The sequence below is a fragment of the Blastomyces dermatitidis genome (genome assembly GCF_000003525.1).
Source record: "Blastomyces dermatitidis ER-3 genomic scaffold supercont1.8, whole genome shotgun sequence".
NCBI classification, from domain to species: domain Eukaryota; kingdom Fungi; phylum Ascomycota; class Eurotiomycetes; order Onygenales; family Ajellomycetaceae; genus Blastomyces; species Blastomyces dermatitidis.
The window spans coordinates 488419-503392 of NW_025544781.1; the positions used below are offsets into that span (position 1 = coordinate 488419).

The 14974-nt window shown below is 50.0% G+C and overlaps 6 protein-coding genes across 8 annotated transcripts; 3 read left to right on the top strand and 3 right to left on the bottom strand.

The window, feature by feature from the left end:
• Positions 1-1040: 1040 nt before the first annotated feature.
• On the bottom strand, positions 1041-3725 carry BDCG_07094 (flavin-binding monooxygenase). Its single transcript, XM_045422859.1, has 2 exons — positions 3608-3725; positions 1041-3543 (listed from the first exon to the last, which is right to left on the bottom strand). Exon 2 carries the CDS (start codon positions 3081-3083, stop codon positions 1551-1553), a length of 1533 nt encoding a protein of 510 aa, XP_045278405.1. The 5' UTR covers positions 3084-3543; positions 3608-3725; the 3' UTR covers positions 1041-1550.
• BDCG_07095 (lipase/thioesterase) lies at positions 1535-6656 on the top strand. Its single transcript, XM_045422860.1, has 4 exons — positions 1535-4156; positions 4215-4360; positions 4448-5034; positions 5124-6656. Exons 1-4 carry the CDS (start codon positions 3951-3953, stop codon positions 5262-5264), a joined length of 1080 nt encoding a protein of 359 aa, XP_045278406.1. The 5' UTR covers positions 1535-3950; the 3' UTR covers positions 5265-6656.
• BDCG_07096 (short-chain dehydrogenase/reductase 2) lies at positions 5285-7015 on the bottom strand. The gene is made up of 2 exons (XM_045422861.1): positions 6125-7015; positions 5285-6044 (listed from the first exon to the last, which is right to left on the bottom strand). The coding sequence occupies exons 1-2, from the start codon at positions 6450-6452 to the stop codon at positions 5377-5379; spliced, it is 996 nt and encodes a 331-aa protein (XP_045278407.1). The 5' UTR covers positions 6453-7015; the 3' UTR covers positions 5285-5376.
• On the top strand, positions 6669-9465 carry BDCG_07097. 2 transcript variants are annotated; one of them, XM_045422862.1, is made up of 4 exons: positions 6669-7499; positions 7671-8116; positions 8205-8589; positions 8658-9465. In XM_045422862.1, exons 1-4 carry the CDS (start codon positions 7296-7298, stop codon positions 9270-9272), a joined length of 1650 nt encoding a protein of 549 aa, XP_045281970.1. In that variant the 5' UTR covers positions 6669-7295; the 3' UTR covers positions 9273-9465. The 2 variants fall into 2 exon arrangements, with proteins under 2 accessions (XP_045281970.1, XP_045281971.1); XM_045422863.1 differs by having other exon boundaries at positions 6669-7487.
• Positions 9466-9739: 274 nt separating this feature from the next.
• Positions 9740-13831, top strand: BDCG_07098. 2 transcript variants are annotated; one of them, XM_045422865.1, is made up of 2 exons: positions 9740-11702; positions 11809-13831. In XM_045422865.1, exon 1 carries the CDS (start codon positions 9951-9953, stop codon positions 10833-10835), a length of 885 nt encoding a protein of 294 aa, XP_045278408.1. In that variant the 5' UTR covers positions 9740-9950; the 3' UTR covers positions 10836-11702; positions 11809-13831. The 2 variants fall into 2 exon arrangements, with proteins under 2 accessions (XP_045278408.1, XP_045281972.1); XM_045422864.1 differs by having other exon boundaries at positions 9740-13831.
• Positions 11349-14411, bottom strand: BDCG_17462 (uncharacterized protein; the record flags this gene model as incomplete). The annotated part of the gene is made up of 5 exons (XM_045426581.1): positions 11349-12261; positions 12372-12494; positions 13333-13600; positions 13684-13776; positions 13901-14411. 5 exons carry the CDS (start codon positions 14409-14411, stop codon positions 11349-11351), a joined length of 1908 nt encoding a protein of 635 aa, XP_045281973.1.
• Between the last annotated feature and the right edge of the window lie 563 nt (positions 14412-14974).

Below are 14974 nucleotides of genomic sequence, written 5' to 3' on the forward strand. Positions count from 1 at the left end.
GGGGGGGGGGGGGGGGGGGCGGGGGTATTTAGGCCTCGTATGAAAAGCGAGTGCGAGAAAATCGCGAGGGGTCAGCAGCACCACCGCACCGCCAGCTGCTAGCCTGCCACTGGAACTTGGAAGCTGGAACAATAAAAATAAGAATAGTGGGCTCGGATAGACGAGACGATGGAGCGCGAGCCACTGGCCCACCGAGCCAGGCAACTTGAGGCAAGGCCCTTGCTATGAAATCATTAGTAGTATGTATGTATGAAGGTGTAGTAGGTATTCGGGGTGGAGCTATCCATAGCGAAGAATCAAATCATCCAATGAATGTTCTCTTCCGGATGTCTCGCTGGATCTCCTCCGAGTATTATAACTCCAGTGCAGTGCAGTGCAGTGCAGTGTGCTCCAAGAAGAGCGACTCGCTTGTCTTCAGGGCAATGTTTCAGCTGCCAATTCCTGGCTTGGATGGAACCTATATATATATATATATTGTACAGAGCAGAGGAGACAATACCCATTACCAGCAGCCTTATCTCACTCTCAGTGAGCTCTCTTCATGTTGCAGGTATAAAGTTATATATAAGATAGACAAGGGGGTACCTGTCAGGAGCAGTGAGTGCTGTTGATGTTTCTCACAAAAATGTTGCTTGATGTTCTGTGTGATAAGTTAGATATTAAACAGATCTTGTTGTCTGTTTGTGTATGATTTGCTGTAAATATTTAAATATAATAAGAAACGTGGCAGCGGCTCTTTTGGCCAATGAACAGCTGTCAAATAGTTAATTGTGTAAAATACACAATTTAGTTGGCTTCAAATCTGGGTTTATGAATAAATAAATATTTAACTAACTGTGATTCTGTTTATACTCCACTGGTCAGGCAGTATTATATTATTCAATACTATCTGATATGTATGTGAAGCTCACATTTTCGGATATTCAATACTTCAAAAGCAGTCAAAAGAATTCATCTGCTTCCTGTGCTAGATATTTATCACTTTATTATCAACAAAGACAAATTCAACAAAGACAAATTCAACAAAGACAAATATGAAGGCGCTAACTAGATATTGCGAGAGATCTCTCCCCCTCCCCCTGAGAGCATTCTATGTATCAAGAAGATGAAGAGGAAGGGGGAGATAGATGGCAAATTCAGGCTGCTCTATCTCTCATAAATAATTCACTATAATATCTTCTCATATTAATTAAACTTCCTCATCCGCAAAATGAAAAATGATATATCAGCAAACTCGCTTCGAAAAAGAAGATAGAGAGAAAATATCAGTATTTATTGTCACTACCTCCCTTGTATCAGGGAGAAGGTTGGGGATGTGATTTTCATTAGATAACTAAAAGAATTCATCAAAAATATACACAGTACATTGACAGCCCATTCATCCCATATAAAACCATATTTAATGCCAGTAAGTTCATCATCTTCTTTCACTGCTCATTGCAGTTCTTAAAAAAAAAAAATTAAAAATAAAAAATAAATATATTAAATTAAAAATAAATAAATAAATAAAAAAAAAATTAAAAATAAAACAAATCTATAACCCAATCTAGCTACTTGCCTCTTCTTATCCCGGCTAATCTAAACCCCTCCCCCGCTTTCCCCTCAACAGTCTCCAAACCCTCCTCAATCCGCCCATACCTCGCGAACCAATAATCCCCCAAATAATCCCCCCGGGGCAACCACGGCCTCCGATTCGCCGCCTTGGGCATCAAATTCTCCGCACGCACCACATACGTCGACGACAGACTCAGCAGCCGGCGGCCCTCCAGCGTCGACGCCTCCTTCGCATCCAGCCGCGGCACGGCAGCCACCAACCCATGCTTCTCCATGTGTTTCAGGAGCCGCACGATGAAGTGCGCCGTGGCATCTGCGCCGAGGGTCCAGGAGGCGTGGGCGTAGCCGATCACGAAGGACGCGTTGGGGATGTCTTGCACCATCATGCCGTTCCAGATGTACTTATCTGGGATGTGGATGGGTTTTTGGCCGTCAACGGTTATGCGCGCGCCGCCGGCGATGAGGAGTTTGAGGCCTGTGGCTGTGACGATGATGTCGGCGTCGAGGTGATCGCCGGAGTTCAGCTGGATGCCTGTCGGCGTGACTTGTTTGATGGTGTCGGTTTTCACGTCGGCGCGGCCGGTGTGGAGGCATTTGAAGAAATCGCCATCGGGGGAGACGCAGAGGCGCTGGTCCCAGGGGTTGTAGCTGGGGCGGAAGTGGGGGTCGTGCGGGATGTGTTTGGGGAGCTGGGCGGAGACGGAGAGTCTGAGGATGCGCCGGGCGAGCCAGGGCATGGATTGGCAGAAGGTGTAGAAGAGGCGGGTGGTGAGGATCCAGATGACGCGCTGGACCCTGTGGTACAAGGGGCGGGGTAGGAGGTAGGAGAGGAGACTGCCACAGTTGGGCAGGGAGAGGATATAGGTCGGGCTGCGCTGGAGCATGGTTGTGTGGGCGGCGCGTTGGGAGATGCTGGGGAGTAAGGTGATGGCAGTTGCGCCGCTGCCGATGATGACCACCTTTTTGCCTGTGTAGTCGAGGCTTTCGGGCCAGAATTGCGGGTGGATGGTTTGGCCCTCGAAACTGCTCATGCCGGGGATGTCAGCTTCGAGCGGTTCAGTGTAATTGTAGTAGCCGGTGCCGAAAACGACGAAGCGCGCAGTGTAGGTTTCCGTGGTCCCCTGGCAGTCGACCTGGAGAGTCCATCGATTGGCGGTGCTGGACCAGTCGGCAGCCAGCACCTTCTTGTGGAAGTGGATATGCTCATCGATGCCGAATTTCTGCACAGTTTCCCGCATGTAGGTCCTCAGCGCGGGGCCTTCAGCGATGGGGTTGTTCTGGTTCCAGGGATTCCACGCAAAGCCAAATGTGAAGAGATCCGAGTCAGAGCGGATGCCAGGATACCTGAACAGGTCCCAGGTGCCGCCAATGGCATTCCGGGCCTCGAGGATGGCATATTTGTAGCCTGGCAGCTCGCTCTGGAGGCGGTAGGCCGTGTTGATGCCCGAGATGCCAGCGCCGATGATGAGGACGTCAAAGGTCGACGAAGCAGCGCCAGCATCGGAGACATTTGAGACAAGGCCATTCATTCTGATTGGCGCTGCCCCGACAGGCGAGTCAAAAAGGAGTTTAGATTGTTCCTTTTAGTAGTAACTATTTAGTTGCTGCTGAACAGCGTTATGTTGTATGTTCCAGGCCATCACAAAAAGGCTTTTTCAAGAAGAATATCCCGTTTGGAAATGTTCAGGACATCCAAGATATTTTATGTAGGTATGGATGTATTTTTATCAACTCCCTCAACAATGTCTCTCTCCCCCTCGGCCCTCCCTCGGCCCTCCCTCGGACCTGGCTGGCGTCAGACACACTCAGGGAATGTGAGCCATCCGTTATTGTTATATTATTAAATATGTTATGGGTCAAATATCGGGGGAACGGCGCCCGCTAACAGCCGCCGAGGAACTCAACAGGGAGCGGATCATTCGTTAATCGTACACTCATCAATATCAATGGGCGATAAATGTGGGGGGGGAAGAAGAGAATCGGACTAGGCTGCTGGCATTTAGTTAGTTAACTACCCTTGTGCAGATTCGGCCGGAGTAACTAAAATATTTGCTTTTTTTCTCTTATTTATTTCTGTTTTAACTAGCCTGGCTGCTGGCGTCGGCCCATGTGAAATATTGCTGTTTTAGTGGAACTATGGCGGGCAATGAGGGACTGCGGCGGAGATCAGACCAGACCAGACCAGACCATGAGGGCGCATCGAGGAGATAGATGAGAGAAAAGTTGAGACGAAGAGGAATTGACTGTTGATTTGTCCTTGCGCGGTCTGTCTTGTTTGTTATTTTCTGAAGAGGCATTGGTAAACAATTTCGGAGGTATCAATGATATAACTAGTTATAATAGTTATATATCACAACAGCAACACACGAACAGCGACTACTATAGAGACAGCAAAAATGACAGCAGCGACAACGATCAAAAAGCTGACTCTGGCGCAAAAGATGGACATGATTCCCGGACTGTGCTCCATCGTTCTAGCTGCTCTCTACGCGCTGCTCACCGGTCTCTCTCGCAGCGAGAAGCAGCCAAAGACGCTGACATTGCACGTTGGATATGCCATCCTTCGAAAGGCCACGGCCAGACTGTCGCCGCTGCAGCTGCAGTGAGTACTGATAAAGAAGATCGTTTGGATAACAAGAGGCTGACAGGGAAATTTACAGACTTGTTATGCCGCCTACCAACAAAATCTACGAGCGATATGCCAAAAAGGCCAACAAACCAGTGCAGTCCGTCGAGCTGCCCCATGGCGTCCATGGCCACTGGATCGGAGACAAGAACGCAGAGAACGTGTTGATCTGGTACCACGGTGCGTGAACAAGGACGCGATTTATCCTCACATCCCATGATATCACGAAACAAAACTCACTCACACCACTATTTCTCCTCCCAATAGGCGGCGGCTTCGCCCTCCCAGCCAACATGGGCTACTTCCGCTTCTTCTCCCGCACCATCGCAGACATGCACAGGGCTGGGAAAGCCCTCGCCGTCTTCTGCCCGACCTACACCCTGACCCCACACGCCGTCTACCCAACCCAGCTCCGCCAGGCCGTCGAGTGCCTCCGCTACATCCTCGACACGACCGGCCGTAAGCCCGCAAATGTGTTTTTGGGCGGCGATTCCGCTGGCGGCAACCTCGCTGGCGCCGTCCTGTCGCACGTAGCTCACCCGCACAGCCAGATTGACGCGGTGTCGCTGAGCGGTAATTTGGGAGGTGCCGTGCTCGTGTCCCCCTGGACGTCTCTGGATACAGAGTCCCTGCCCGAGATCATTATTGATCCACAAGGTGATCTGATCACGCATGCGGTGGGCGGGCCGTGGGGCGGCACGTACATTGGGACGACGAAACGGGATTACTATACGGATCTCTCGATGGCGCCGGCCGAGTGGTATAACGACTACAAGGTCAATTCGGTGTTGATTCTTGGTGGGGAACATGAGATTCTACTACCTGCCATTGAAGATTTGGCAGCGAAGTTTAAGGTACGTGAAAAAAAAAAAAAAAAAAAAAAAAAAAAAAAAAAGTCCACAAAAGGGACATTCAAAAATTGCTAAGTCTAAAAAACCTGTAGGATGGATTTTCGAACGTCGAGTTTTTCGTCGGCAAGCGGGAGTGCCATGTAGCCTTAATATTCAACCTTTATCTGGGAGACAAGACAGAGACGGAGACGGGGAAGCGGATGAAGATGTGGCTACGGGAGCTTCTGAAGTAATCATCAGTTCACAGTTTTTATGTGAATTTTATTTTATTTTCTTTGTGTCTTTACTTCTTTATTCTATATACATATATACAAGGCATATTCATACTAGTAAAACACTCCCCTCTCATTGCAGCGTTACGTCTATGTCTCTTAGAGCCTTCAATTGCATCGAGCCAATCCCCCTCGCTCGCTCCTGCAACCACATAGGGAACGCTCTCAGCAATCTGAGCCCGGACCGCCGCGTTGGAAGCACAACCTGCCCGCTGCGCTGCGACAGAATTTGCTTCACAACCGCATTGGAGACCACATCAACCGTCATCGTCGGCATGTTAAACACAGTCCCCGGCTTGGTCAGCTGCTGGATCATCGGCGTCGCCACCCACAGCGGGTGGATAATACTCGTCCGCACTTTTTTCGCCTTATACCACATCCTCAACTCCTGCGTCAACGACTCGTGGAACGCAAGCGCACTCGCCTTGGACCCGGCGTAGTCGGCCATCTCGCCCAGCGCGACGAACGACGCCATGCTCGCGATCGTGATGACGTGCCCGTGGTTCTCGCGGATCATGGCGGGCAGGAACTCGCGCACCATCCAGAAGTGCGAGATGGTGTTGACCTGGAAGGTGCGCTGGATGCGCTCCTCGGGCTCGTCGAGGATGGTGCCTTCGTAGCCGACGCCGGCGTTGTTGATGAGCACGGTTGGGTCGCCGTGCGCGGCGCGGATGGCGTCGCCGACGGCTTTGATGCTGGCGGTCGAGGTGACGTCGGCTGCGTAGAAGAAGACGTTGGGCGCTGTTTTTAATAATCAGCAAACTATGTTCATATATATCATTTGGATTTAGGGGACGGAGAACGGGGAACGGGGAACAGACGCAGCTTAAAGTCCGGCTCATTCAAGTCCAAAATGACAACTCTGACCCCCCTCTGCGCCAGGTCGAGCATAATCTGCTTGCCAATGCCGCTGCACCCGCCCGTCACTAGCACCAGTTCGCGCTTGTTGTCCCATGGCCGCTGGCTCTGCCAATTGTTCAAGGCCTGACTGGAGAGGGTGCGGTTGATGGTGCGGAGGAAGCCGAGCGCGAGGGCGGCGATGAGGGCCTTTTTGAGGAGTGGGGAGGAGTTGAGATAGGAGAGGAGCGGGTCGAGGGTTGTCCCGATATAGGGGCGGAGGATGTCCAGGGGTTGTTGGAGGGCGGTCATTTTTTTTTTTTGTATTGACTTATTGACTTTTTGTTATTCTTTATTCTTTATACTTTCTTTTTCTTGATAGATGGTTTCTGTGCCTGGTTTGGCTCCGATGCTCAGTTCCTCAAGCTGTATATATATATACATATATATATATATATTATATCATGTAGTCTGTCGTAGCTTTATGAGATGTTTTATATCCATGTTACATCTTGTGTTCACCTGCCTATCCCTCCCATGTGTATATGTTTTTTTTATTTATTTATAGGTTTTATATTATATTGTCCGCTCTTCCGCTGTCATCGCCCTGGGCCTCGGAGCTTTTTATCTGGTTATTGAAGTCCGCTGTGGCTCTGTGGTGGGGTAAACTTGCAAAGGAATAGAGGGGAATTAATAGCAGCCTTTGCCCCGGCCTCACCGCCGGCGCCGACTAACTAGTTAACCCTCATTGAGTCCTTGGGGTTGTATTTGTGTCTTGGTTAACTTATTCAAGCATCTGCGGGCCATTAAATATGTTAATGTTACCCCTGCCGCCGCCAGCAACCTCGGCTACGACATGTGAGAGACGGGGGTCGAGGAATTAAAAAAAAAAAAAAAAAAAAAAAAAAAATGAGATAATACAATGGCAAATAATGATGACGAAAAGAAGGATAAAATACATAATTATTGAAGACGATGTGCGGAGGCTGCTGCTGTCATGCGTCATGTCTCGACCAGGCAGCGGTTAACCAGCAAACCATGGATATCAGGGGAGATAAATATAGTCATATAGAGATGGGAGAAAGCCAACATGTTATTTCCAGACATTGACCCTGTCTGTTTCTTGCATTGTATTACTTACTATTCAATGCAGCCATGTCCCTCCCCATCGTTGGCGGGATCAGTGTCCTGGAGAGCTACGTTCTCCAGCGAACTGTGTTCCCCGAATCGGCCTTCTACGGCCTCTGCCTACGTGTACTAGCGCTGAATATCGCGTTGAAGCTGCTATATCATGTCGTGATATGGCCGAGATTTCTGAGTCCGTTGAGGCATCTGCCAGTGGTGAAGGTGTGTGTGTGTGTGTATGTGTTAAATACCATCCATATGCTGATGCTGTTCTTCTGCCGCCCCTATTCGAAAACTCAGGGGAAATATTTACACAATACAGCCATATATGGTTTCAATGATGGGCCCCTTAAAAATAAATAAATCAATCAATCAAATAAAAAATATGTATTAACAGCATTACAGGGCAGACTCAACATGGCCAAACTCGTCTTCGACGAACCCTGCGGCAAATTACCCTTGAAATGGATGAAAACCATCCCCAACAACGGCTTGCTCTACTTCCGCAACAGTATCGGCCACAACTGCCTGCTGCTCACCAACCACGCCGCCCTGCTCGACGTCATGAGCACAAACACCTACGATTTCGAGAAGCCCGGCAAAGTGCGCGCGTTCCTTGCGCGCATCATCGGCCACGGCTTGATCTTGTCTGAGGGCGCCATTCATAAGAAGCATCGCAAGGCCATCAACCCTGCTTTTAACATTAAGAATATCCGTGCCCTGTATACGCTTATGTGGGAGAAGACGGGCTTGTTGCTGAAGGAGCTGGAGAAGGATCTCAAGGAGCATCCGTGGGAAGGGGTAGGTGGTGCGCAGGGCATGGGAAAGGTTGAGATGGGCGAGTGGGCGAGGTGAGTGTTAGAGCAGACTCAAAAGAACTTACATGGTTCCTTTATAATTTCTGTATTTTAAAAAAAAGTTTCTGACCTACTTTTCTAGGCGGCTCACACTTGATATAATCGGCCCTGCTGCCATGGGCCGCGATTTCCGCTCGATGCAGTCATCCGAGCACGCCGTGGTAGATGCCTTCTTGTCCATCCTGGAACCTACTAAGGAGAAGATAGCTTTCCTGAACGTCAATTTCCTCTTCCCGCAATGGTTCACCCAAAGACTGCCCTGGAGCATTAATGAGGTCATTACCGAAAAAACGGATTTCCTGCGCAGCCTCTGTCTGGATGTTGTTCAGGAGAAGAAGGCGGCTCTTATCTCCAGCAAGGCCACCGCTAAGGAACTTGAGACTGATATCCTGGGCACAATGATGGTCGGAGGAGACTTTTCGGATGATGAGCTTGTTGAGCAGATGCTCACTTTCCTTGCAGCAGGGGTAAATCCCACCCCTTTCCTCCCTCCCCCCTATCCAACCCACATCTCTAACACGCGCATGAAAATCAGCACGAAACAACCGCCAGCGCCCTCACCTGGGCCTGCTACCTCCTCACAAAGCACCCAGACATCCAAACCCGCCTGCGCGCCGAAATCCGCGCCCGCATCCCCAGCGGCAACAGCCCCATCACCTACGCAGACCTCGAATCCCTCCCCCTCCTCAACGGCGTCTGCCAGGAAGTCCTCCGCCTCTACCCCACCGTGCCCATGACCGTGCGCGAATCCATCCGCGACACCAGCATCGCCGGCAACCATGTGCCCAAGGGCACGCGCATCCTCATCTGCCCCTACGCCATCAACCGCAGCCCGACCTTCTGGGGCGAGACGGGCGAGCAGTTCCTCCCGCAGCGCTGGATTGATGTCAAGCCCGATGGGACGGAGAGCGTCAACCACCATGGCGGGGCGGCGACGAATTTCGCGCAGATCACGTTCCTACATGGGCAGCGGAGTTGTATTGGGAAGGATTTTGCGCGGGCGGAGCTGCGGTGTGCGCTTGCTGGGGTGGTGGGGAGGTTTCGGTTTGAGATGCAGGATCCCAAGCAGCGGATTCGGATTGCAGGGGCGGTGACGACGAAGCCGGTTGAGGGGATGCATTTGAAGATGGAGAGGGTGGAAGGGTGGTGAGGTTTTGTGATATATTTTTGATTGATACCCATGAAGTTTTGATTGAGGAGGCGGGGGGGGGTATGTATTATGAAATTTATGCTTCCTGAATGACTGTATGTTAGTGAATTAAAATGTTTGCGATAAGAATGATATTTGTATAAATATAACATTACTTCTGTGTAGTTAGTCACAGCAATTACATACTAATGAGATGTACATTTGAATTGTCCTTTTCTTCTAACCCTATTGAGTAGTTAACTACTTATTCTGCTTCTAGGGCAATGTAGATGATATCTTTCCAATTAGGCCCAAATGAAGATACGTCCAGCTAAGAGGAGTTGATCGGCGTCAAAAAAAAAAAAAAGAAAAGAAAAGAAAAGAAAAAAGAAAAAGAAAAAGAAACGATGCAAGGCTAGAGAGTAACTTACTGTGGCGTGATGTTCTACATATTTATCCCGCCCTACCCTACCCTACCCCCGTCCTATCAAGTTACCAACCATTGGGATAGTTATTTCTCCGTGCAAAAATGGATGCCGCAGCCGAGGTGAGATAGCTTTAATAACCTTCTCGCAGCTTGAAATTGAGTAAAAAATATAAAATAACTACATCCATGCAACTTCCAAAATCCAATAGTTTAGTTAAATACTCACGCCCAATAATAAATAAATAACTAGTTGATAAATAACATCTAAAACAATGCTCTCCCTCTCCACCCTTCTCCTGCCCTTCCTCTCCAACCTCTCCCTCCCCCCACCCCAGACCATCGGCCTCGTCAACGTCTCCCTCCCCCTTCTCGTCCTCTCGGAGCGCTACTCCTTCTACCCAGGCAGCTACATCTTCAAACTCCTCTCCTCCGCCGCCTTCCTCGGCGGGCCTCTCTACTACCTAGCACCCTCTTCTTCGCCCTGGCAATGGCAACAATTGAACCCGTACCACCTCCGCATCGCTGCGGGTCTCGTCTTCTCCGCCATCGGTGACTTCTGCCTCATCCCCACCCGCACGGAGTACTATGATAAGCACATCGGGCCCCTGGTCGCGTACAAAAAGAAGGACGAGGCGGAGGAAGAAAAGGATGCCGACGAGCCAAAGAAACTCTCCACCTCCTTTCAAGCCGGCGTCGGCGCCTTCGCCGCCGCCCACGTCGCCTACATCCTCGCCTTTTTGAAAAACAGCACCGCCATCTCCTGGCCAATCTTCACCGGCACCTTCGCCGTCTCCATGGTACTCTCCAAGTGCCTCGGCGTCATCTACCCGCCCAAAAAGAACAAGAACAACAATGCAGATCTCCTGAGCGGCAACCTGCTCAACCTCTCCATCTCGGACGACATGCGCCCGCTCGTCTTTGGCTATTCGGCTATCATCAGTGGGATGTTGGCTGTTGCCGCATCGACGACTGCTGGGGTTAGCGCTGCGCCGCCGCACCAGCGCCTGCTGGGCGCCGCGATGTTTGTTGCGTCTGACATCTTTGTGGCGAAGGATTCGTTTGGGAGGCGCAAGGCGGGGAATCCGGGGTGGTTGAAGCCGGCTGTTGGGTTTGGGTTGTATTTCTGGGCGCAGATGTTGATTGTGGGGACTCTATGAGGGGGGCAAGGGGTAGGTTTTTTCATTTCCATGGGTGAGAGGGGGTGGGAAAGGGGGGATGATGACATATGATGAATGAGAAGATGACGGTGAAGATTAATTAGGAGGGAGATGAGGCGGGTCCCTTGTCTAGATAATTGCCGTCTTACGCTGTATACGCACGCGGTCTACCTGTTTCTCTGTACTCGATACCTGTACAGTCTATGCACATACATAACTCAAGAGATATAAGTGGATAAAATTCATAATGGGTCCTCAAGCGCGTAATTAGCAGGTTTTTCGAACATGCACATCCCAAGTTTTCCTACCATGGAGGAAATGACCAAAGCAATCTCCAAGCGCCAAAACCTATGAGCAATCATACTTCATGCAACTCGGACATAGACTGTACATGATACAAAGAACCTAGAAGCCAATCGGTTTCCAAGTGAAGAACCCCCAATCCCCAAGACTCCAAACATCAAAAGACCAACCAAACAGAACAGAACCACTCTAAACCGCCTAAACCGCTCGTCAGAAATCCCCTCCCCCAAAGTCTCCCCCTCCTCCGAAGTCTCCCCCTCCGAAATCTCCCCCTCCAGAATCATCCGCCGCCACCCCATCCGCGTACCCTTCTTGATAATCATGATGATCACCAATCGCATTCGCCAACATCGCACCTCCCAACAAGCCGCCCCCAAGGCCCAGCGCTGCAGCTCCGCCAGGTCCTATGCCTCCCATCCCCCTACGCTGTCTTGGTCGCTGGCCGTACATATATGGTTGCTGCGGGCCGTACAAGCCAGCACCTCCGGCTGGGTATCCGCTATATCCATATGGTGCAGAGTAGGGGCGCTGGTATTGCTGCTGCTGCTGCTGCTGCTGTTGTTGGTAAGGTTGCTGGTGATGATCTGGGGAAGCAAACCCACTGCCGGTACCGCTGCTGGTGCCATGGTGGACTTTGGAGGAGGCTTTGCTGATTAGTTTCCCGAGAAAGCCACTGCCGCTCCTGGACCTGGATTTTTTTGTTTCATGTGACGGTGGTGATAGTGTCTGTGATTGTGGTTGGGGACTGCCTGCATACGTCTGCTGGCCTTGGTCCCGCCCCTGCCATGCTCGCTCATCCTCTTCCGCCTGCAATTTCGTAGCTAACTTCGCATCTTCAGCTATCATCTTGTCATCTATACTTGTATGAGTCTCCGGTCCCGAAGAATTCCGCTGCCGCGCGGGATTATACGGGTTATTAGATCTTAGTTCTAGTGGTGTGGAGGCGGAGGGGGAGGCGGTAGCTGTCTTTTTCATAACGTCTGTTGCAGCTTCTGCGACTGTGGTAGCGGAGGTAGGGTCAATGGGCGTTGCTGTGGCTGCTTCGTCATATGAGGGTGGAAGTGTATCAGGGAGTGGAGGCGGTTCCCACTGTGAGACTCCCGTTTTTAGGTTGATGTAGAACCTGTGATTTTCGCAGTTTGGTGTTAGAGGAACTATTTTGCTTCTGCGGGAAGGAGGCGGGGTTTCTTTTCCGTTGTGCCCTGTAGAATTGCAATGAGAGATAAGACGTACCATTCCTTATACCGGTCGTCGAACTGCGTTTTCCAGCCGTCTGGAACGGGGGGAGGTGGAGGGGTGGATGGGGAGGCAAATGACATGCTAAGTGATCGATGCTCCAAGAGATCGGATGGATAGCTTTATGATGCGATGTGATGTCTGTTTGACAGCACGGGAAAATGTTCAATCATTCAACGCGGGCATCTCACGTATTCTGTCGTTCTTAGATCCTTCGGAAATGTCTGTATGTTCGTTCCTATTTAATGGCCGATAGATGATCTGATCGTGAGTTCTCAGGCAAATATGTAATGGAATGGAAATGAATTAGGGCTTGGGATCCAAATGCGGCAATCGGCAGGCGGGAACGGCGATGACGTAATGTTGTCTTCCTCGTTCACGGCTCAGCCATAATTCGTGCCTATTAACATTATTGACCATCGACTAGGAAGTACATCTGTTATTTAGAAAAGAAATAATAGCTAGCCAGGAATAGACGAACCAAAGCTTCTTTACAGCCAAGATAGCTATCTAGGTATGGTATGTTGCGGAAGTTTTCAATTTTCCCCTTCCAGATTAGTTAAGGCGAGACTGGATTCCTCTCAATCATCCACAGCTCCCTGACCATCCTCATTTTCCCCACCAGTCACTCACCTCAAGGCAACATGTTTATTTCTGTCAAGTTTTCACAATGAAGTGGCTGCCCCTGCTTTAGCCAGCAGCAATGGACTCTCATATACTCAAATCAAAAAAGAGGTGGCAGGATGAAAAGATGTCAGACACACAAGAACTACTGAGACCACAAAAGGAGAAATTTCAACAGGCCAGCATATTCAAAATTGTCCAGCTCTGTACAGAAGGTCTTGATTAGAGCAGCATTATTTAAGCCAGTATGTCGGGCTTATAACACATCTATCCCCAATTTTCTAGGTTTGTTCACCAGTTCCATTGTACGCAAGGTTCTTATACATCATCTCACCTCCTCCGCGCCGCCGATCCGCCCTCTCTCCCGCTCGCAGCCGCTTTCACTGTCGAGTCTAGAGCAGCCATGGGTCCCTGACTCGTCCCGGCCATCCAACCAGCAAGGTCAAACCCGCCCGCTCCGGCTCCAGCTCCGGCTCCAGGCCCCGCTCCGCGGATAGCATTGGCGCCAGCCCCCGCCCCTGCCTTTGCGTTTATATCACCAATCGCGGCTGTTCGCCCTTTGCGGGAATGTCTCTCGAACTCCGCCCGTGTCTCTGGGTCCACTTTATTTTTAAGGTTAATTAGTTGACTGTGCATTACTCGTGGGGTGGAAAGGGCTTCGAATAACAGAAGAAGGCAGACGTACTCATATCCATAAGATAAGGCATTCCAACCGTCACAGCAAGAGCAAATACCACGAGTAGAATCATCGGGTTCTTGAACAGGCTCAACGGCGAAACTGTGTAAAAATACAATTAGTAATTTTGATCGCAATGCTTCGAGCGACTTAGTCTTTTTTTTTTTTTTTTTTTTTTTTTTTTTTGAAAGAAGACGATGAAACAAAGGAATATAATGGAACTTACATCCAGCCCTTTCCTCATAAAATTCCCTCGTCCCCATCACCCTCGCCTCAACGACTGCAACCTCCCCAACCTGAACCATGCCCTTTTCCACCCCGCGATTCTCCCATGCGTTCCCCCTGTACGTCTCCCACACACCCACTACGCCACCATCCGCATCGACATCAACCCGGTACGGCGCAAAGATATAATCCCGCGAGTGGATGTCAAGGAGGAATGATTGCGAGCCCTGCACCTGTCCCGAGGGGATGTTGAATACGAAGTTTGATTTACGCGATAGTGGTGCTTTGAGGCGTAGGCCCGCTGGTGTAGAAGTTCCGGAGGCCGATGAAGACGAAGGGGAGGAGGGATAGGAGCGAAGGGTAGTAAGGGTCGCGTGAGTAGAGGCCGGGAGGGAATTAGGGTTCGGTAATAGGTTCGAGGGCGGGATTGTGATGGTGAGAATGGAGGCGGTGGCGTAGGTTAGGAGGGAGAGGAGGAGAAGAAAGAAATGTGACGATCGCGGAGGATGCATGATTGCTAGGCAAGGTGGGCAGCACAAGGGAGGCAGAAGCAAGGCGAAGTGGCTGGCTGGCTCTGGTTCCCAGCTTTGTCTGTTGAGGTAACGAAATTTACATACATTAGTTGATATATGATATATTGGCGGCCAGAGGTTGGTGATGTTTGCATTGTTTGTCTTGCTACTTTTAGTCACGTGCATCCAGTCCAACTTCATAGATTGCCGTTGACCAGTTTCAAATACGCACACAGGATAACATTCCTCCATGATTGATATTAATATGGGATGAGTGTTGCGGGCTTTTTACTAGAATGCCAGTGCACCGATCATGGCGTTTTACCCCTTCTTTTCCTGAATAACTGAAAAGCCCGCTTTTCTCCTCCGCAAGTCCATTCACCATGCCAGTAATTTGACGTCTACTTCGCGAGGAAATTACTTACTCTTCTGCAAATGAGAAAGAAGTTAATATACTTCACCGCCTAAGCTATCCCAGCCAGGAATCACAATTCTTCGCGCTTCTTCATAGGAGGTGCAACTGGGTTAGAGCAATTATTGCCCATCACTTGAACCTTGAATCG

Excerpts from the sequence above, each read along its gene's own strand:
- BDCG_07094 (XM_045422859.1), bottom strand. The coding sequence starts at position 3,083 with ATGAATGGCCTTGTCTCAAATGTCTCCGATGCTGGCGCTGCTTCGTCG.
- BDCG_07095 (XM_045422860.1), top strand. The coding sequence starts at position 3,951 with ATGACAGCAGCGACAACGATCAAAAAGCTGACTCTGGCGCAAAAGATG. Across the intron at positions 4,157-4,214 it reads CTGTCGCCGCTGCAGCTGCA|ACTTGTTATGCCGCCTACCA; the intron begins GTGAGTACTGAT and ends GGAAATTTACAG. Across the intron at positions 4,361-4,447 it reads CGTGTTGATCTGGTACCACG|GCGGCGGCTTCGCCCTCCCA; the intron begins GTGCGTGAACAA and ends TCCTCCCAATAG.
- BDCG_07096 (XM_045422861.1), bottom strand. The coding sequence starts at position 6,452 with ATGACCGCCCTCCAACAACCCCTGGACATCCTCCGCCCCTATATCGGG. Across the intron at positions 6,045-6,124 it reads TGAGCCGGACTTTAAGCTGC|CGCCCAACGTCTTCTTCTAC; the intron begins GTCTGTTCCCCG and ends TATTAAAAACAG.
- BDCG_07097 (XM_045422862.1), top strand. The coding sequence starts at position 7,296 with ATGTCCCTCCCCATCGTTGGCGGGATCAGTGTCCTGGAGAGCTACGTT. Across the intron at positions 8,117-8,204 it reads GAGATGGGCGAGTGGGCGAG|GCGGCTCACACTTGATATAA; the intron begins GTGAGTGTTAGA and ends CTACTTTTCTAG. Across the intron at positions 8,590-8,657 it reads TCACTTTCCTTGCAGCAGGG|CACGAAACAACCGCCAGCGC; the intron begins GTAAATCCCACC and ends CATGAAAATCAG.
- BDCG_07098 (XM_045422864.1), top strand. The coding sequence starts at position 9,951 with ATGCTCTCCCTCTCCACCCTTCTCCTGCCCTTCCTCTCCAACCTCTCC.